This window comes from Eurosta solidaginis, chromosome 1 (genome assembly GCF_040869045.1).
Source record: "Eurosta solidaginis isolate ZX-2024a chromosome 1, ASM4086904v1, whole genome shotgun sequence".
NCBI lineage: Eukaryota > Metazoa > Arthropoda > Insecta > Diptera > Tephritidae > Eurosta > Eurosta solidaginis.
Window position 1 is genome coordinate 124,019,228 of NC_090319.1, and position 23,595 is coordinate 124,042,822.

General features: G+C 35.8%; 1 protein-coding gene and 1 long non-coding RNA gene across 17 annotated transcripts in view; both read left to right on the forward strand.

Moving 5' to 3' along the window:
- The window catches only part of Mvl (Malvolio), a 1,196,163-nt gene that overhangs the window by 198,408 nt on the left and 974,160 nt on the right, over nucleotides 1–23,595 (forward strand). For all 16 annotated transcript variants that reach the window (XM_067759805.1, XM_067759806.1, XM_067759808.1 and 13 more), the window contains one exon: nucleotides 3,112–3,296. In XM_067759805.1, the coding sequence (XP_067615906.1) occupies nucleotides 3,112–3,296 (185 nt within the window). The remainder of the gene's footprint in view (nucleotides 1–3,111; nucleotides 3,297–23,595) is intronic.
- LOC137236809 (uncharacterized) lies at nucleotides 3,308–4,030 on the forward strand. The gene is made up of 2 exons (XR_010948647.1): nucleotides 3,308–3,767; nucleotides 3,834–4,030. It is a non-coding gene; the product is annotated as an uncharacterized lncRNA (long non-coding RNA).

Sequence of the window (23,595 nt, forward strand, 5' to 3'; positions counted from 1 at the left end):
GGATAGAGGAATATTAATAAAAAACTGCAACAATACGGAATATCCGGGCCGGAGCTTCAATGGTTTGAAAGCTATTTGACTGGCAGATATCAACGGACTAAGGTGGGAGAATGTGTATCCGACACTATTTCGGTAAACCTTGGTGTGCCACAAGGCTATACATTAGGTGCATTATTATTTATAATTTACGTTTACGATATCGAAAAAGTCTTGCAGAATTCAAATGTATAGTTGTTCGCTGATGATACGTTATTATATATACATATCTGCTAATTCAGGTGATGAGTGTATAGAAAAACTTAATGCAGACATTATCAGAGTTGAAATTTATTTAAAAATGAATAAACTAAAACTTAATGTAAAGAAGACAAAATGGATGTTGATCAAGGGTAGATCCAACAAAAATATTTCTATAAATTGTGAATATATAGAGACAGTAGACTAAATTAAGTATCTAGAAGTTATTATTGATGGCAAACTTAAGTTTAATCTGCATATAGATTATGTTTGCAAAAAAATAGCTACAAAGATTAATTTCGTTAAAACAATACGGAAACAAGTTTCAACTATGTGTGCAATAAATATTTACAACACGATCGTTAAACCGCATTTTGAATATTAGTGGAACCACTATCCTTTTCTTAAGCACAATGTCATGTATAGATAGAATGGAAAACTCCAAAATAAAGCTATGAGGTCTATTCTTAAATGTAGTGTAATGACATCGATTTCAACGCTTCTTGAAACGTTGAAATGGATGTCTGTAAATCAGCGTGTTATGTTTAACGCGTTATGCTTTATGTTTAAAATTAAATATAATATTTTACCAAGATATTTAACGTCCGAGATATGCTATGTAGCTGATATACAACCATATCCCCTTAGGAACAATATTGATTTTAGAAGACCACCTCTAATGTCAAGTGCGGCACAAAATAGTTTGTTTTATAAAGGAGCTAGCTTATTTAATTCATTGCCGATGGAAATAAAGTCTGAATCTAATATGTACATATTTAAGAGAAAAGTGATTGATTTTGTTAAAGTTAATTATGATTAAGATTTGAAATGTAATAATGAATTACTACATTTAATTTATAATTTAAAAAGTAGCTAAATTGCTAAATAAATAAACTCTACTACTACTACTACTACTACTACTACTACTACTACTACTACACATACATACAAGGCAGCAGAGAGATACTCACAAACGCATGTCATCATCAGTCGAAGTAGTACTCACACATACACACGCATATGGATACAAACTACAAATATATGTACATGTATATGGTTGGTAACCAAGCATGAAGTTCACGAAATTACTAGACCTTAGGAGAAATGGGTGAACGAGGAAACCGAGAGTATAAAAGCAGAGCAAGCCGAGTAGTCAGTAAGCAGTTTTGATTTAAGCACGCTATTGGTTGTGAAGTTAAGTGTTATTGTGAAATACTCTCAAAGTAGTCTAATAAAGACCATTTTGCATTATTGAATATTGGAGTTATTTATGCAACAGTTTAGCGATTAGAACGTTAGCAGAAGGTGTAAAATAAGCGGAGTTTCCCAAAATTCGTTACAGTATTTATAGTTAAGAAGGAAACGGCTGCTTTCCATTTTAACTATTTTTTGTAAAAACGAAATATTTTTTTGGAGCTGCTGACAGATGTTCGCTTAACGAAGCAAAAGCCCCTGTATGAAAAGGGAAACTTAATTATTTCATTAAATAGAATTGTAATTCGATTTAGTTTCTGTGTGAAAACGGTATTACTTTATTTTTACTACAAGCTACATATATTTTAAACATTTTGTATTTCCCTGGTTGCGGCATATGTTTAAGCTAGTGATCGCCACTATTTTTGTCCCCTATAGATTCTAACGACCACATAACAAAATCACCAGTTAATATTTACAAGCATCAAATAATAATTGATTTAGAAGAAAGTAATTAGTGTGCAAACAAATTGTATGTAAAAGAAAAGAACCCAAAACAAAAACCCTTAAGTGGTACACAAAAGAATACGTATTGAACAATTTTCAAGAGCTCATACCCGTAAAGGAACAATCGGTATTTACTGTAATATTTTTGATATCGTTAAGCTATTCGAAAAGACAGTAGTTAACTACTTCTCAAAAGTTCCTGGAATGAAATTTTTAAGCTGTTGCAAATAGTTAAAAACTGAATAAGATAAACTCTTGGAAAAAATAAAAAAAGGCTTGGAAGAAACGTATAAAGAGTTGATAATATTTTCTTTTTTTCCCAATTTAAAATTAGAAATACATAAATATATAAACATTTGAATTATATGTATGCAATATGATTAAATATGACCAAAACCCTGTTAAATCAAAGTTACTGACATATGGTTTTTAGCATATTTCGAACTTGCATAGATAAGCTCAATATAAATGTTTCCATTCGCTTTCGATCAGATAAAATTTTATTAATTATTATATATTGTATACTGAAACTTTTTTACATTGAAAAAAAAAAAAAACAATAAATTATAATATATAATTATTTTAAGTGTTTAAAGAATTTTTATGGCTCCCTTACTGAATAAATTTTGAATTAAAATTTTTCTCGGTCCCGCAAAATTTTGAAAAATTTTTTGTTGCCAATTTGTTAGTGTAAATTTGAATATCACACCGAAGCGCATTGACCTCATATGGAAGTGCTTTTTCTTTGCACTTTCATATGAAATTCAGGCACTTTCATATGAGTCGATTTTTTATGTGAGGGCATATGGGAGTGATATAAAATTTTTTTTTTTAGATATTTAAAGTGTGAATTTGTATCTGTGCCTGTTATCTAACATAGATCGATTTAACGCTTAATGAACATTTAATAGCAATGGAGCAGCGTAGAAATGTATCTTACACCTTTGGATTAGAACCATTCTTTCCTCATACCAACAAGAGTAGTAACAATTTCGACGACGCGGTATAGGTTTGCAAATCGCCCTAAGCTAATGTATGTGAATTTTTACGTAGAAATAAAGAATAACTCGAATTTAAATGAGTTTTAAATTACCACCTAGTTTTAGTTATTTATAAGAAATGATTAATGAATGTATATCTATTCTTTAATATATTTTCGTATCTCACCCTTAGGTCAGCTTTAGCTTTCGCAAATTGTGGGCATTTACCGGTCCTGGATTCCTTATGTCCATAGCTTACCTGGACCCCGGTAACATTGAATCTGACTTACAAAGTGGAGCTGCAGCAAAATATAAAATATTATGGGTACTTTTATGGGCAACGGTGTTGGGCCTCTTGATGCAACGACTGGCAGCGAGGTAATAAGAAAGGTTAATACATATATTACAACCAGGTATAGGCAGTACACTCAAAGAGCAATAATGCAGTGCCATAGTTGACTGTATGAGCATTTCCTATTTTTTTATACTCAGTTGAGCAGAGCTCACAGAGTATATTAACTTTGATTGTTTAACGGTTGGTTGTACAGGTATAAAGGAGTCGAGATAGATATAGACTTTCACATATCAAAATCATCAGTATCGAAAAAAAATTTGATTGAGCCATGCCCGTCCTGTCTGTCCATTAACACGATAACTTGAGTAAATTTTGAGGTATCTTGACGAAATTTGGTATGTAGGTTCCTGGGCAAAATCGAAAAAGTGTGATAATTTATTACCAAAGACGGATAGAGCGATGAAACTTGGTAGGTGGCTTCACGTTATGACGCAAAATAGAAACTTAGTAAAATTTTGGACAATGGGCGTGGCAATGCCCACTTTTAAAAGAAGGTAATTTAAAAGTTTTGCAAGCTGTAATTTGGCAGCCATTGAATATATAATGATGATATTTTGCAGGAACGTTACTCGTATTACTATATATGAGCTAAATAAAAATTATCAAAATAGGATGACGAACACGCCCACTTTTTAAAAAAAATTTTTTTAAAGTCAAATTTTAACATAAAATGTTATGTCTTTACAGTATATAAGTAAATTATGCCAACATTCAACTCCAACAACAAAATACAAAAATAAAAGAAAATTTCAAAACGGGCGTGGCTCCGCCCTTTTTAATTTAATTTTTCTAGAATACTTTTAATGCCATAAGTCGAACAAAAATTTACCAATCCTCGTGAAATTTGGTAGGGGAATAGATTCTATGAGGAAAACTCTTTTCTGTGAAAATGAGCGAAATCGGTTGAAGGCACGCCCGTCGACCGTCTGTCCTTCCGTTCGGCCGTTAACACGATAACCTTAGCAAAAATCGATATATCTTTACTAAACATAGTTCACATACTTATCTGAACTCACTTTAACTTGGCCGAAATCCGACTATGACCACGCCCACTTTTTCGATATCGAAAATTACGAAAAATGAAAAAAATGTCATAATTCTATACCAAATATGAAAAAAGGGATGAAACATGGTAATTGGATTGGTCTATTGGCGCAAAATTTAACTTTAGAAAAAACTTTGTAAAATGGGTGTGACACCTACCATATTAAGTAGAAGAAAATGAAAAAGTGTTGGAGGGCGAAATTAAAAGCCCTTGGAATCTTGGCAGGAGTACTGTTCGAGGTATTACATATGTATATAAATAAATTAGCGGTACCCGACAGATGAGGTTCTGGGTCACCCTGGTCCACATTTTGGTCGATATCTCGAAAACGCCTTCACATATACAACTAAGGGCCACTCCCTTTTAAAACCCTCATTAATACCTTTAATTTGATACCCATATCATACAAACGCATTCTAGAGGCACCCCCGGTCTACCTTTATGGCGTTATCTCGAAAAGGCGTCCACCTATAGAACTAAGGCCCACTCCCTTTTAAACTACTCATTAACACCTTTCATTTGATACCCATATCGTACAAACACATTCTAGAGTCACCCCTGGTCCACCTTTATGGCGATATCTCGAAAAAGCCGGCCACCTATAGAACTAAGGCCCACTCCCTTTTAAAGTACTCATTAACACCTTTCGTTTGATACTCATATCGTACAAATACATTCTAGAGTCACCCCTGGTCCACCTTTATGGCAATATCCCGAAATGGCGTCCACCTATAGAACTATGGCCCACTCCCTTTTAAAATACTCATTAACACCTTTCATTTGATACCCATATCGTACAAACGCAATCTAGAGTCACCCCTGGTACGGCGAAAGGAGAGCTGTTACTAGAGCTGAAAAAATCGCAAGATGGGAAAACAAGCGCGTACTAAGCAGAAATTGAAGCGGTACTAAAGGACTCGGCTAAAGTTAAAACAAAGTCCCAAATGGTCACACTACAGTGCAGAGATCTCGATGAGATTACTACGCCCGAGGAGATTTGCAACGCCCTCCACCAGCAATGCAACATCAAACTTCCAGACGTGGCTGCCATAAAAAGCATACGCACAGGGTACAGTGGCACGAAGTCGGCACTTATAAGCCTTACAGCGGATAATGCCAAGGCGGTTCTTAATACGCAAAGAATCCGGGTAGGATGGGTTTCCTGCCGAATTGGAGAGCTCAAGCAAGAGAAACGCTGTTATAGGTGCTGGGGCTACGGGCATATAGCTCAGAAATGTAAGGAGACTGTAGATAGGTCTAGCCTATGCAGGAAATGCGGCCAGGAAGTTCATAAGGCTGCAAGTTCCGAAAACGCACCGAAATGCGCGCTACGTGGGGGACAACATTCAGCAGGCAGTTTTAAATGCCCACAACGAGAGGGCAGCAAAATGACTGTCTCATGAGGGTATTGCAGCTCAATTTAAACCATTGCGAGGCAGCCCAAGAGCTATTATCCCAAACAGTCTATGAAGGAGGATATGACATAGTGGTACTCTCTGAACAATACAAAAATTGCCAGGAGCAGGGTTGGCTCTCAGATTGAGCAGGGAAAGCTTCAATTTGGGCACCAGGGAAATTTCTCCCACAGGAAATTATGACGCCAACGGTAGCAGGATTCACGTGGGCAAAAATCAACGGTATATACGTCTTCAGTTGCTATGCCCCTCCGAGCATGACCATCGCCGAGTTCGAAGATATGATATACGGGATCACCATTGAAGCACGAGGTAAACGCCCGCTTTTAGTGTGTGGAGACTTCAATGCATGGTCATCTGTGTGGGGAAGTAGACGAACCAACGAAAGAGGAAGAGTTCTTCTCGAAAGCCTTACTTTTTGAGGCTAGAACTCCTAAATGAACCAGGGATATATACCTTCGATACAGGTTCCAGACGACCCATTATAGATCTCACCTTCGCTAGCAGCGAAATAGCAAGACGAGCAAAATGGTCCATAAGCAACGTCTACACACACAGCGACCATAAAGCTATTAGCGTAGAGCTGCTCGAAACTCCACGAACGGTAGCAGCAATACGTCGACAAAGTAGGAAATGGAAACAGCACCTTTTCGACTCACAAATATTTGACATTATCTGGAAGGACGCCATAGTACGAGAATCGCACGCGGAAGACCAGTCGGTTCAAATCACTAAGTTGCTATGTATGGCATGTGATGCTGCCATGCCCAGAAGTCGCAGAAAAGCACAGCGCACTCCGGTATATTGGTGGAATGACGAAATTGCGGAAGAGCGTAGAAAATGTCACAAAGCACGAAGAATAGCGCAGAGGGCACGCTCATCACCACGATATGCGGAGCTACACAGCACCTATGTCGCACGAAGAAAGGCACTTAAAAATGGCATAAAAAAGAGAAAGAAGTTATGCTTTAGGGAACTGCTGGATAATGTCGACCTAGATCCTTGGGGATCAGCCTACAGAACTGTGATGGCCAAAGTTAAAGGACCGATATCACAGCAACCTACGTGCCCGACCCAGATGAATATTATTGTTGAAACACTTTTCCCGGCGCAAGATCGCTGGGTTTATCCAAGCGAGGATATAGAAAGTACGGAAATTCCGCAAATTACAGAGCAAGAGGTGCTGGACGCTGCAAAAAGAGTTGCTGATAACAAATCCCCAGGACCCGACGAAGTACCAAACATAGCTCTTAAAGCCGCCATTACAAATAGGGCTACATTATTTACAGATCTTTTTAATGCCTGTATGCAAGAAGGCGTGTTCCCTCGCCCGTGGAAACGACAAAGACTTGTCCTATTGCTGAAACGTGGTAAACAGCCGGCCCAACCATCCTCATATAGGCCACTTTGTATGCTGGATTCCCTAGGGAAGATTTTCGAGCGTATAATTAGTGAGCGCCTACAGCTGACTCCAGAAAGACCAGGTGGCTTATCGAATAGTCAATATGGATTTCGCAAATCAAGATCCACCGAAGATGCAATACAAACAGTCGTCAATATAGCTAGAGAAGCAATCTCTGGAGGCCAAAATAAAAGGAGGTTCTGTGCACTGATTATGTTGGACATCAAGAATGCTTTTAACACTGCGAACTGGATGCAGATAATGGCAGCGCTGCAAAGCTTCGGCACTCCAGCTTACCTACGCAGAATAATAGGTAGCTATCTTAAAGACAGAGTACTTCTTTTTGACACGGATCAAGGAGCAAAAGAGTACAAAATCACAGGAGGCGTCCCACAGGGATCTGTTCTCGGTCCAGCGCTTTGGAATGTAATTTATGACGGGGTGCTAAAGATTGATTTACCAGAAAACACGCAAATTGTGGGATATGCTGATGATATTGCAGTGGTAGTAGTGGCCAAGAAACTGGACCTGCTTCAAGCATTATGTAATGACGCCGTAGCAAGAATAAAGGAATGGCTGACCAATATGGGACTGGAGTTGGCTAGCCAAAAGACGGAAGTGGTATTAGTAAGCTCCAAACGGTCGGCGAACGAGTTAGTCTTAACTGTCGGGGATCACCAAATCACCTCAAAGGATTCCTTAAAATACTTAGGAGTGCACATTGACTCTAAGTTAACTTTCAAAGAGCACTTCAGAGCGGTGGAGGAGAAAATTACCAAAGTTAATGGATCACTTATGCGAATAATGCCTAACATTGGTGGTCCGAGCGAAGCTACACGTCAGCTATTGTCCACAGTAACCAGCTCAATAATACTATACGCAGCACCAGTGTGGTATGGATCTAAACAGACCCATAAAAATATATATTAGCAGCGTACCGACTTGCTTCTTTAAGAATAGCAAGTGCTTATCGGACGGTGTCCGACGACGCGATCCTGGTTCTAACCCGGAAAATCCCAGTGGACTTACTGGCAAGCGAAATGGCCGATCTGTATAACACTAATATCGAGCGACCATCTGAAGAAGACAAGAAAAGAGCAAGGACACAAACAATATCTAAGTGGCAAGAACGGTGGGAGGCCTCGAGTAAAGGGCGTTGGACTTTCACACTAGTTTGGAACGTAGCTCAATGGAATGAGCGGAAGCACGGCGAACTGAACTACCATCTCACGCAGATAATGAGTGGACATGGCGGTTTCAAAGAGTATTTATGGAAGCGTAGGATAGAGGAAGATCCTCATTGCCCAATGTGTACCACGGAGTTAGAAAACGCAGAACACGTCATGTTCCACTGCCCCCGTTTCCACGAAGAAAGACTCACCTTGCAATGAGTCTTTGGGGAGGAACCTACCACGAGAAATTTAGTATCACATATGTGCAACAGGAAAGAGTGCTGGAATGCAGTGAGCAAAATGGCATTTATAGTAATGACACGCCTGATGGATGCTGAGAGGGAGCGCAGAGAAATGCGCATGCGAAGCAGTGGCGATTAAACGAACACTCAGAGCAAATAGCGGGAACCTGGACGCAGGGACAACAGTAGGCTCTTAAAAAATGAGAAATATGGAACGCCACCCTGAAGTAATGCGAAAGTGGTACCGGGGTGGGCGACGGTTCCAGAACGGGGCTGTTTTTTTAGTCTACGGACACACAGTTGCGGCGACGGCAGCAATTATGGTGCATTAGGCATTTTTCAGCCTCCCCGCAAAAAAAAAAAAAAAAAAAAAGAGTCACCCTTGGTTCACCTTTATGTCGATATCTCGAAAAGGCGGCCACCTATAGAACTAAGTCCCACTCCCTTTTAAAATACTTATTAATAATTATAATTGATACCCATATAATTGATACCCATATCGTACAAACGAATTCTAGAGTCACCCTTGGTCCACCTTTATGGCGATATCCCTTTTAAAATAATCATTAACACCTTTCATTTGATACCCCTATTGTACAAACGCATTCTAGAGTCACTCCTGGTCCACCTTTATGGCGATATCCCGAAATGGCATCCACCTGTAGAACTATGGCCCACTCTCTTTTAAAATACTCTTTAATACCTTCCATTTGGTACCCATGTCATACAAACACATTCCAGGGTTACCCTAGGTTAATTTTCCTACATGGTGATTTTCCCTTATTTTATCTCCAAAGCCCTCAGCTGAGTATGTAATGTTCGGTTACACACGAACGTAGCCCTCCTTACTTGTTTTATATGTAGAATGTGCATTGCAGATACTCTTAATGCGAGTTCAAATATATTGTTACGGGTTTACAAAATTTATCCCTAGATTGCCAATCGAAAAAAATCGTAAATTAAATTTATATAAAAAAAATTTATTAAACGAACGATTTCATAAAAACTAATCATATTAATTTTCACAATGATATATGTATATTTCAAAGTTCAATTTCCAGTACTAAAAATATTATAAAGTAAAACCGGTGAGCCAAATGACGTTTAAAAAAATTTTAAAACTCTCACCGCTCTCACATATTTATTTTAATACCTTTCATGAAAATGAAATAAGTCCTTAAAGGAAAATAGATAGACCCACCATTATGATGAAATGAATATTCAGGTGTTCTCATCCCGTTGACGTTTTCCCTTATTCTGACAAGTTCGGCATGCATAATTTAGATTGTTGCCTATCATACAAAACTGCCTTTGCATTCTCTTACGAACGTAGTAGATTTTACTATACGTTTAGAAATATTATAACTATATAAGCCGTTACTAGAATTGTTCAGCCAAAAAGATTAACGTAGCTTTGTATTCCCTAACAGAATATAGACAAAATTTTGCAGAAATCTAATTTATTTGAAGAATTTGTACGAAAAATTAAACAATCCTAATTTATTACTTTTGAAATACACGTAAATACTGACATTTAGAGCTGCCGAAAAGGTGAGGTTATGTTGTTGACATCACCTTTATTATTAACTAAGTATACCGAAATAATCAGGATGAAGATCGGTCGTATATATAGCACATTTCCCTCACAACCGATTGTTCAGATAAGAAACTTTTCGTAATGACTGCCCCATTTCAAGAGCTAGAGGCTTCAAATTTCAACGAATGCTTGCGTATATAGCATATATTGTTGTCTGAAAAAATTGTAGAGATCGGTGGTATATATATGGTGGTATATATGGTTTATATATATATATATATATTTTCGCAATTTCAGCCCCATTTTAACAGCTAGAAGCTTCAATTTTCACCAAAATACTTACGCTTACGTCATATATTGTTGAAATACGTGATTCGTAGTGATAGTTTTTACATGCAGACCACAAAAAAACGTGAAACTCTGCATCTCACACAAAGTACCTACCTATATTTATACCTTTCATGAACATGAAATGGTATATTAACTTTGGTCCGATGTTTGTAACGTTGAGAAATAGGGAAGATAGACTCACCATTAAGGATACCGAATTGATCAGGGCGACGAACTGAGTTGATATAGCCATGTCCGTCTGTCCGTCCAATTTAGAAAGTATAAACGTGAAACTCGGTGATATATATTCTAATATATATCATAGAAGATATCCTGAAAAAATCACTTTGATCGGAGCTATATATAGTTATATCCCATACAACCGATCATTCAGATAGAAAGATTTTTGGCCATTTCTCCTTTAATTTAGAAAGTATAAACGTGAAACTCGGTGATATATATTTTAATAGACTGAATAAATAAATAAATAAATAAATAAATAAATAAATATATCATAGAATATTTTCTGAAAAAATCATTTTGATCGGAGCTATATATAGTATATATCCCATAGAACCGATCGCTCAGATATAAAGATTTTTGGCAATTTCCCCCTTAATTTCCAATATAAAAACGTTAAACTTGGTGATATTTATTCTAATCTATCATAGAAGATTTCATGAAAAAATCATTTCGATCGGAGCTATATATAATATATATCCCATACAACCGATCGTTCAGGTAGAAAGATTTTCCGCCATTTCTCCCCTAATTTCCAATATGAAAAAATCACTTTGATCGGAGCTATATGTATATAGTATATACCTATCCCATACAACCGATCGTTCAGTTAGAAAGATTTTTGGCCATTTCTCCCTTAATTTTTCCCTCTATGCATTTCGGCGCTTTCGCGTCATCATCAGGAAGGACTACATTTATTTAAAAAAACAGAAACATGAAAACACAAAATGAAATATAAGAATACAGCACAATCAATAGACATAAAAATTAACATTTGGAACTTTACTCACATTAATTTGAATAATTTTTTAAATTACAAAAACATCACATATTAACATTAAACATATTGTTTTTATATTATTATTTGTTTATATGTTTGATCACAGCTGTGTAAGCGCTGTTTTTGTTGTCCAGTGTCGTTTCCAGTGTCATCCGTCTTTTTTCTCTTCTCTCAACATCCAAAATCCTACCGTTCGCAAAATCAGCTGTGTGTTCGTTTTCGATCAGGTTTGACAAAGCGCTGTTTTTGTTTTGTTGTTTTTCACGTCAATTTGATGTTCGTATAGTCTCGATACTAATGCCCTTTTTGTTGTGCCTATGTAACACTTATTGCAGTTATTGTTTGTTATGGATACGCATCTTCGGTGGAAGCAGTAAGGAAGGCGGTCGGCATGATGTTGTGATGCACAGTGGCTAGTCATTGTCGGCTGGGGCGGGTCCTTGCCAACCTTACTGTTCCTGCGCCATAAACAGAAAAAAGTTCCTATCATGCCTGAAAGCTGTCAAAATCAAAACCCTGACAGAAGCGCAGAGAGCGACTTAAAACGCTTATAAATTCAAACTAAAACAACATCCGGCCGAACCGGACGTCAGGACAGACCGTTAACATTCAAATTTAAAAATTAAAAAAAAACTACACGCAAAAAAAATTATCAATTATCGAACCGGACACGGCCGGTTACTAACTGCTGAAAATTAAAATAAAAAGCTGAAAATTAAAATGAAAGCAAAAAGAAAAATAAACAAAGAGGGCCGAATATATATAGAGGGCGCCGCTGGTGGTGTTGCGACGCCCGGTGCTTTGCCCACCTTCAAAAACCATGGCCACCGATGCACCTAAATTTCGGTGGCCCCTTACCTGTTAACCCTACGTGCCTTCTAAATGAGCCAGAACACCAGCATTCCCATTTTATTTACAAATTTTATTTACAATTCATTTCTATTAACGTATGTATGCAACTTAAAAAATACGATAGTTCACACTTTATTGGGCCGATATCGAAGACGAAATCCTGGTTTTACCTAAACAGTGAAAATTGTTAATTGGTATAATATACCATGATGACTCCCAGGAACATTGCATCTTACCTTGATTATTTAATGCGTGGATATATGTGGGGACAATGGGAATATGAATACTTAAGTCTGGCTAAGCTTGTTCTGTTGGGGGTTTTTTTCTCTTACTTTTGCTCGTAATATTTCAAATTATACATATATTTATGTTCCCTTTTTTTTTATAATCGGTATAAACACTTTGTGTGAGAAAAAATATGTAAATAAATGTGTTTATGTATAGTAAACATACTACCTACAAAGTAAGAATTTGGTTGAATTTTTTTTCCATTCACAAAACATATTTTAGGACTACAAAGTTTGAATACAAATTTCGATAATTGGGGCTCTGCTGGGGTTTTGTTTTTTTGTTATTAATTTTAAGTAAAATTTAATTTTTCTAAAACAAAAATTTTTTTTTTCTTTATAGCCACGTATATTTTTATATTATTTACTGTGTTTATTTCTCGTATTTATTTAGTTAATGTATTTATTTATTATAATTTAATTTTATTTTATTACAGTTGATTTGGATTAATTTTATATTTTATTCTATTTTTAAATCTATTGCTTTATGAACTCTATTATTTCATTACATCTTATTTTATTATAGTTTAATTTATTTTTTTGGTATATTTATTTATTTTTTTGCAATTTCGTTTATTTCATTTTAGTTTAGTTTAAGTTGGTTTTATTTTTATTATTATTAGTATTATTATTTTTATTACTGTTATTATTAACTTTTCTTTGTTATTAACCAAAAAAAATGAAGTAATTTTTTTTTTTTTTTTGCCTTATTTATAATTCATCTTACTTTAGTTTTCTAAGCAGCTCTACTCCCTTCCTGTTTAGTTGAAATTAATTAGGTTTAACTATTTTCATATTTCAAGTCTATTTTGAGCTTTAGTTTCATCACTCTAAATTTTCATTTTCTATGTATTTAATTAGGGTTACATCTATTTTAAATTTTAGATTCTAATTCTAATTTTTTCCATATAAGTTTTACCAAATTAATGCTTGCTTTATCTTTTGTAACTATTATCATTTTGCAGATATTCGTTAAGTAACATATACATAGCAAGTAATTACAAGTTAAATTTATAGGTATTTTATGTACGTATATAGGTATATACTAATTAGACAAAATCTTGGAAAGGCGCATTTCACAAAAATCCAATTGTTACACTTTTTTCTTGAACACTTTATATGTAGGTACGTATGTATGTATCGTGGATATACCCCTTGAGACGATAACCTTAATAGGAGGTTCTTACAAAATTTTCTCAAACAATAATTATATAGTATTTAACAGCTTTTAAACAAATGTAACAGTGCAAACTCAAACATTTATTGATTTGTGTAATTTTCGTTTGTGGGGAAGTGCATTTGAGTAATTATTGTAACTACAATACAACATTGAGTAAGGAAATGAATCTTAAAAAGAAATAAGTAAAATTCTAGAAGCATCTACCGAAAATCTGTTTCAAAAGCACCTACTTTAAGAGATATTTGCCGTATCCGGAACGAACTCACCGATTTCGTGCTGGTCTTGGTGTCACGGCTGGTCTACTGGTTGCTGTTGCCACGGTCGATACTACAGCAGGCCTATATGGGTTCGTTGCAGCAGGCCTATGGATGGGGCCCTGCTGTTGTTGTCTTTGTCAGTGGTTGGTGGTTGTTGGCGCTTTTGGATGACTCAGTCGATGATGATAGCACGCTGGTGGTTATTGCGCTCGAATATGGCGCCGTCGAGTATGGTAGCGTGCGCGAGGTGGCGCGCTGGTGGTTGTTGCGCAGTGGGTGGTTATTGTGGTCGCCAGTTATTGGAGATTCTTTCCCTTTTGCAATTGTTTACAAGCAGTACGACTTAGTGATTTCTCAATTTCGCGTTTCAAAATTTCTGACTTTCCATGCGAACTGTGTGTAAGGTGGTAGGTTGTTTTTTTTGGAATACCTTGCCACACAAAAACCGGATGCATGTCCTACCAAACGACCGTCACAACAAAGTAGTCATATGTATTGCCAAATTTGCGTACAGTTTCAAACGGCTTTCACTTATTTCACAACTTACTGAATGGTATAATAGTTAGGCCTTTAATGCCGGCTTCACGGAATATATCCTCATAATGTTGAATTGTGGGACCATAATCAACTTTGGCGCCACGTTGCAGATCTGATACAATTATAGCTGCGTCATCGTCCTTACCCACCGAAGAATGCTTCAAGTTTGGCTTTACAACTCGTTTGGGTACATTGGGAATTTTAAAGACAGCCAAATTTAAGAAGTATTCTTAAGACCCTTAGCAATTTCCTTATGTTATCCTTATGTTATCCTCGTTTACAGTAGCATTGAATTTGTCTTCGTTACCCTCGCGTTTTAATTTAAGTTGGTGTCTTTTTTATAAGCCCGTTTTGCAGCGGCCTTCTTCCTCCAAATTTTTTCGGAAACTCGTGGCAATTTTCGCTAGTGATCGCAGATCTTTTTTTTCTTGTTTTCGATACTTTTGCATGGCAACTTTTTGGTCCCATCACTAGTCACTAGGTGTGTTCGCACGAAAACGCTCCCAAGTGGACCGTAACCGTATACCATAACAGCAGACCGTAACATGTTGTTGTTGCCTTTGCATTGGATTTCGTAGACTACGTTGCTTTGCTGTTCCCTGTCTTTTGTTTTTGTAAAGAATCTCCTTAGTGTATTGTGCGGTTTATAGGCAAAATTTATGTCGTCATTTTTCATTATTTTTCTTAGCGCTTGATTGCCGGTTAGGCCAGGCACATATGTAACGCCGATGTATTTTTTGTTGGTATTTGCTTCGGTTAGCTCATTTGCAATATTAGGTTGGCTCATTTTTTTTGTAGTATTATTTAGTAATTTTTCTATAAACTTATTTTAAATAGAATACTTCTTATTTTCTTCTTATTTTCTTCAGTGAATTCATTATCGCTTAGGAGGTATATTTTTGTTATTAGGCTGGTTGCCGTATTAATTTTTTGTTTCCATGGATGATTTGAATGGAAATTAATAATTCTACCCGACGATACTGTCTTTGCATACCAGTTAAGAATCAAGTTCTTATTTCTTCGATGTATTTCCACGTCTAGGAAGACAATTATGTTGTTTTGTTCTATTTCCTTTGTAAATTGTATTTTGGTATGCTGTGCGTTAAAAATTTTCAATATGTCTTCCACGTCTTTGTTTTTTATAATAGCGAATATGTCATCTACATATTTGGCTATGTATTTGCCATATATGTCTTTACTTTTTAATTCAGCGAGGCTGTCGTCCAAAATTTTATCAAGTACGATATCTGCAATGATTGGAGATAGTGGGTTGCCCATTGGCATTCCATAAATTTGTTGATATATAGTTTTATTGTATGTGAAATAATTATTATCACGCAAGCAGAAATCAAGTATCGCCTGGAATTGTTTCTTATTTATTTTCGTGTATTTCTCCAACTTATCCCATTTTTGCATTATAATACGTATTGTGAAATGTATTGGTATATTTGTAAATAGGGATATTACGTCGAATGAGATCAAAACTTCATCTTCTTCTATTGTGAGATGTTTAATACTTTCTTTGAGTTGCATGGAGTTTTTTGTATTGAGATCTACGGATATTATATTTTTTAAGGTACTTCCAATGAACTCCCAGCAAACATTTTAAAAAGAGTTTGGCCCAACTAAATATCATTTCTCCCTTAGTTTCCAATAAAAACGTGAAACTTGGTGATATATATTCTAATATATATAGCTATATATCCCATAAAACCGATATAATTATTTCTTGGTTGAAAGTAGTTTTTTTGGTGGACAATGAACCATAACCACCACGCATTTCACTCGGTACGTTCCGGAAATTGGAATGATTGGAATGGAATTAGCTCGACCATCTCGGTAACGGTTGTACGTGACCTTGTCTTACTTTCTAACTCTGTGGATTATAGTCGCCTCTGCCAGGGGCGGATTAAATATTTGCGAGGCCCGGCACTAAAATGAATATGGGGCCATTTAACGGTAGCAAAATATGATAATTTTTTTTAAATAAATAAAAACTGTTATAATTATTTTTATAATTTATTCTCGCAAATATTTTTTCTTTGGTAGTTGTGTATTAAAAACTATAAATTATTATACAATTAAAAATATTTTTTTCTTGATTTTACTCTGGCAAAGTCACTTATTAAATCATCAAAATCAATCGATCGAAGTAAATCAACTTCAATGCTTAACCTCATCAATGCGGACAGCCGTTCATCTAACATAGTTGATCGATACATATTTTTTATTCTTTTTAAAACCGAGAGTGACCTTTCATATTCTCAGTTTGCTATTGGAATCGTAACTAAAATCCTGTAAGCGATATGTATATATTCGGGAATACTTCGATCATGTTCACATTTACAATCCAATTAAGAACTTACAAAGGGCACAGAATTTGTTCTGTTTCGTTATATAATTTTTCTGTTCTATTAGAGAAAAAACCTTTTGGCTGTAGTTTCAAGCGGGGTATAAACTGTTTGAGTTCTAATAAAAAGTCATTTTGCAAATCAACCGAATAAACTTTTAACAAATTTGTTGCTTTAGTTTCCAATTCATCTGATGTTAGGAATAATAATTGAGTAAGAAAACTAAATAAGTTGATAATATGGTTATACGCTTCACTTCGTTTTTGCAACTCGGCAACAAGTTTATCTATAATAACATAAAATGTATTTATCCTAAAATTATCAGTCGCACTTAAGCTATCGAATTGTATTTCCTTGTCTGCAAACTTACGAATGATTTTTCTTTTATTACAAGTAGAATATTCTTGATTTACAAAATCACTCAGTTGTTTAGCTTCTTGCTCAATATCAGAAAATTTATCACGCAAATCTTGAACAAAATCTACTAATGAAAGTATTATGTTATTAGCAGAGATTAAGTCTACATTAACTTTTGAAGATATTGACTAGTCGCGTTAAACCTTTGAAATATGCTATTCCAGAAAATTGCAATAAAAACGTTCGTTGATTTTGTTTCCACAAAAAAAAAAAATAATAAGTAGAGACATATAATTTTTAAATTTTATTCAATCAAATGTTTTCTACAAAAAAATTTCTTATTTCTTGTAGAAAGAATTATTTCTTGGTTGAAAGTAGTTTTTTTGGTCGACAATGAACCATAACCACCACGCATTTCACTCGGTACGTTGCGGAAATTGGAATGATTGGAATGGAATTAGCTCGACCATCTCGGTAACGGTTGTATGTGACCTTGTCTTACTTTCTAACTCTGTGGATTATAGTTGGCTCTGCCAGGGGCGGATTAAAGATTTACGAGGCCCGGGACTAAAATGAATATGGGGCCATTTAACGGTAGCAAAATATGATAATTTTTTTTTAAATAAATAAAAACTGTTATAATTATTTTTATAATTTATTCTCGCAAATATTTTTTCTTTGGTAGTTATGTATTAAAAACTATAAATTATTATACAATTAAAAATATTTTTTTCTTGATTTTACTCTGGCAAAGTCACTTATTAAATCATCAAAATCAATCGATCGAAGTAAATCAACTTCAATGCTTAACCTCATCAATGCGGACAGCCGTTCATCTAACATAGTTGATCGATACATATTTTTTATTCTTTTTAAAACCGAGAGTGACCTTTCATATTCTCAGTTTGCTATTGGAATCGTAACTAATATCCTGTAAGCGATATATATATATATTCGGGAATACTTCGATCATGTTCACATTTACAATCCAATTAAGAACTTACAAAGGGCACAGAATTTGTTCTATTTCGTTATATAATTTTTCTGTTCTATTAGAAAAAACCTTTTGGTTGTAGTTTCAAGCGGGGTATAAACTGTTTGAGTTCTAATAATAAGTCATTTTGCAAATCAACCGAATAAACTTTTAACAAATTTGTTGCTTTAGTTTCCAATTCATCTGATGTTAGGAATAATAATTGAGTAAGAAAACTAAATAAGTTGATAATATGGTTATACGCTTCACTTCGTTTCTGCAACTCGGCAACAAGTTTATCTATAATAACATAAAATGTATTTATCCTAAACTTATTAGTCGCACTTAAACTATCGACTTGTATTTCCTTGTCTGCAAACTTACGAATGATTTTTCTTTTATTACAAGCAGAATCTTCTTGATTTACAAAATCACTCAGTTGTTTAGCTTCTTGCTCAATATCAGAAAATTTATCACGCAAATCTTGAACAAAATCTACTAATGAAAGTAGCATGTTATTAGCAGAGATTAGTCTACATTAACTTTTGAAGATATTGACTAGTCGCGTTAAACCTTTGAAATATGCTATTCCAGAAAATCGCAATAAAAACGTTCTCAATCTTAACTATATGATTCAGTAAAGCTGAAGCTTCTTGTGTGTCACGTTTTTGATTAACATCATTTGATAATATTTCTAAGGCCCCGTAATTACCATTGTGGCGGCCACCGTGGTGTGATGGTAGCGTGCTCCGCCTATCACACCGGGTTCGCACCCCGGGCAAAGCAACATAAAAATTGTAGAAATAAGGTTTTTCAATTAGAATAAAAACTTTTCTAAGCGGGGTCGCCCCTCGGCAGTGTTTGGCAAGCGCTCCGGTTGTATTTCTGCCACGAAAAGCTTTCAGTGAAAACTCATCTGCCTTGCAGATGCCGTTCGGAGTCGGCATAAAACATGTAGGTCCCGTCCGGCCAATTTGTAGGGGAAATCAAGAGGAGTACGTTGTAAATTGGAAGAGAAGCTCGGCCTTAGATCTCTTCGGAGGTTATCGCGCCTTACATTTATTTTTTTTTTTGTTGCATCGCCACGACATGGCCATCTCGTTTGCGTTAGGCTTGTTTGTCTAGATTTTTGAGCTAATAAAATGCCCCATGTTGATGCACTAAAGAAAACATATAAGCGCTGCGCGATTCCAAAAAAATGATTTGCGTCAAGACATTCGTCGACGCTACATTCTCCTACTAAGTTTAGCGAATGACCAGCACAAAGAACGTGATATGCTAATTCGTTCTTTTCTCTAATGCACGCTTGTAGGCCAGAGTATTTTCCGGACATGTTGAAGCGTTGTCATAGGATTGTGCTCGAAAATTTGCAATATCAATTCCATTTTTGTCTAATAATTCTAACACATCATTACCAGAGCTGGGTAGTAATGATTACTTTAGGTAATCAGTACCCGTCGATTCCCCATTACATGTACTTGAGGAAAGTAATCAATTCCTTTCCTCCACAACAAAGGAATTGATTACATTTCAATTCCTCAAAAAAAAAAATACCAAAAGTAATTTGGTTTTTTGAGGCTCTAGTACAAAAAAATTTTTGTTTGTAATTGAGAAAAAAATACTTTGTTCAAATGTAATTTCTGCCCAAGTACTTTGGAAAGGAATTGGAAATGTAATTGAAACTTTTCCAATTACATTACAAGGAATGGAAAAAGTACTTTCGAATTTGCCATTCCTCAAAGGAATTGCAAAAGTAATTGAAGAATTCTTAGTGTAAAAAATATTTTTGCGATTCAAGTGGTGATCTTATGAGGCCATTGTAACTTTTTGGACCATAAGGAAATGTTTCTAAAACACAAGCACTGCCTTCAGTGACTTGCAATTCATTTCTTCTCGCCATATATGAGGAGGGTTATGGTAAGATTGTATCATCGTAGTTTAGATTTTCTGTTGAATGGCCGGTCAATTGCTTTGTACGTGGCTAGCAATGCTTCTTCATCTTTTCTCCAAGTGCTACTGGCAAGCGACTTGAGGATTTTGTTGCGGATTTGTACTTTAGATACAACTGCGATGGTATACTTCTTGAAGGTGAGAGTGTGACCGAATTTTGGTCCTAAGATATTTTAATGGCTGACAATCGGTAACGCAACACCATCGACGTCAACGTCCAATATTCCACGTCGCAAAACAGTGACCGTGGATTTGGCCGGCTAGGTTCGGATAATTTGCAGTTTATGTTTTTATACAAAGGGGAAAGGGTGAATCTTCTATATCTTGGAGTATAGTACCGTGGTTGACTGTGTCAAAAGCTTTTGACAGTGCTGGTAGTGCTATATATTTTGCGGAAGCCATGCTGATGAGTGGCTAGGCGAAGATTCGCACTAAACGGAGCAGAAAGGTTTGTAATGTCTTCGCTACTGGCGAACAGAGTAATACCGGTCGTTATAACTCACCTTCGTTAGCCGGTTTCCCAGGCTCGAAAACGTGCGTCAGATAGCTTTCTTCCTCAGTGCCAAGATGTTTTAGCATTGGCATGACTACTCCATTTGGACCTATTGAATTAGAAGGTTTGGCTCTTTTCATGGCTTCTTCAACCTCTGTGCAGTGATGGTAACGGGTCACACGTCGTGTTTGTGTCTATGTTCACCTCATCCGGGGAATTAAAAATTCCGGGCATTAAAAAATACCGGCAAAAACCGCTCACGCATCTCTTCGAGTCACAAGAGTTGTATCGCCAAAGGCGATGGATAAATTACACTGGCCGACAAAATTTAACCAACATTCAGACCCAGATACCAGACTGTATATTTTCGAAGGTTTATGATGCTCTGAAGGTTTAGAATTGCTCTATCAGCTCTGGTTTTCGAGATATCCTAACCTAAACCTCCTATGAGGTGAAACGGCGTAGATGCCAGTCCTAAACCGCTGCGCCTCATAGTCGGGCGCTATGGTGTTCGGCTAAGCCCTCACACAAACGACACCTTAGTGAGGGATATTAGAAGCATACTTCCAAACCCTTTCCCATATAAAGCGAGGTAATTCATGCGAAAAATTTACAATTTCATCAACACAAATTGTTTTTTATTGGAACACATTTTACATCTGTGCCGGAAACCTGTTTTCTATATTGCATTTGTGAAATATGTGGCAACAAAGGAAAACGTATTTTAAATTAAAAAAAAAAAACTAGATCGAAAATCTCGTATGGATTTTTGCAATAAATTTCGTTCCAATACAACTATTAGAGTGAAAATTGGTAAACCGCATTCTGCTATGATAGGAAAGCTTTCCCAAAAAAGAAATGATCATAATCGGCCAGTAGCCACGCCTCTTTCTGTATATAGAAATTTCCGCACAGAACATGCAATATTTGAGTATCTATAGAAGCCACGTTATTTAAATTTGGCACGTAAATTACTGACATTGCATTTAGTTGATCCACATAATTTTTTTGGACAATGGGCGTGGCACCAACTACTTTCCATATAAGATTTTTTCCAGAAATTATACCGGAAGAGTCCCCAAATGATAACGAAATAAATCCGACGCGATCCAGAAAACCATCCCAGAATACTTCCGAAAAAGTCCCGAAATAATCCTCACGGAATCCCGGACGGATCTCGAAAACTATCCAGAAATTATGCCGGAAGGATCCCCAAATGATCCCGAAAAAGTCCCGAAATGACTCTGACGGGATCCCGAAGGTCATCCAGGAATGATACCGGAAGGATCCCCAAATGATCCCGCAATAGTCCCGAAATAAGTCCGACATATTCACGTACTTAGCAATGAATTCAAAATAACTTGGCTTCTTTAGATACTCAAATATTGCATGTTCTGTGCGGAAATTTCTATGTACAGAAAGAGGCGTGGCTACTGACCGATTATGACCATTTATTTTTTTGGAAAGCTTTCCTATCATAGCAGAATGCGGTTTACCAATTTTCACTCTAATAGTTGTATTGGAACGAAATTTATTGCAAAAATCCACTGCAAGTTCACCATTTATACTACGAGATTTTCGATCTAGTTTGTTTATGATAAATTTCTAGTATTATTAACAGACATTTTCAAAAGTCCATAAGGTTTTAAATTTTAGGAATCCAGGATAATCGATTGGTACCAAATTTTTTTAATTCGGATAAGTCGTTTCTTCGTTATCAAGCGGGACTTTTATTTCGGCCTTAAAAAATAAAAGTCTTGATTTAACTTTTATATCGGGACTTTTATTTTTAAAAGTCCGAGTTTAACTAGTTCTATCGGACTCAAAAAATAAAAACCCCAAAAATAATTTTTTTCTTCATCCAAATATGTTTAAAGTCCAAAATTAATAGTTTTGCAAGGACTTATATTATAAAAGGAATAACAGTTTCAGCTCCTGGAATAACGGGGATACCATTACTTAAAAACTCACAAATTTTGCGTAACGCCTTATTGCCAAAAGCGAGGACAACATCGTACTGTGAGGAGGTGGAAATGCAAATATCCCGACTTAAAATCAATGAGGCACAGAAGAACATCTGACCACTAAACTTTTCAAACAAGGAGGCGAAGCGATGCATCATTTCTACGCAAACTTTTAAATATTAAGAAGCATTTGGCATTAAGAAATTTAGTAGCACCTGGTGCCGCTATACCTTAGCTACACTTCAACTTAAATGCTTCTGAGGTTTTATACGTTTATACGGACGATTTGTCATTGTCTGCTTTAATATTATTTATTACAATATGGTTCAGAAGAGGCAACTATTGATGGATCAAAAGATCAAGAACACGAGAAAAAAGTTTTCCGGAACATTATTGGTATTTACGTTATGCCAGCTGAATGAATCAAAGAGAATTAAAAAGTATGCTGCTTACCTATAGCCACTACCCTTTGATAGCGGAGGAAGGAGAGGAGATCCCTTACCAGTTACCACTCAAAAGAAAAATCTGATGAAATAATGAAATGTGTGACCCGAAAAGTCACCCACATCAACCCGCGTAAGTTCCTATACACTTGTAGTTTTTCAATTACTTTCGCAATTCCTTTGAGGAATGGAATGGGAATTCGAAAGTACTTTTTCAATTCATTGTAATGTAATTGGAAAATTTTCAATTACATTTGCAATTCCTTTCGAAAGTACTGGGGCAGAAATTACATTTGAGCAAAGTATTTTTTTTTCAATTACAAGCAAAAAATTTTTGTACTTGAGCCTCAAAAAACGAAATTACTTTTGGTATTTTTTTTGAGGAATTGAAATGTAATCAATTCCTTTGCCGTGGAGGAAAGGAATTGATTACTTTTTCCAATTACTGAGGAATGTAATGGGTAATGTAATGGAATTAAATTTACCCAGCTCTGATCATTATTAAGTGACCTAC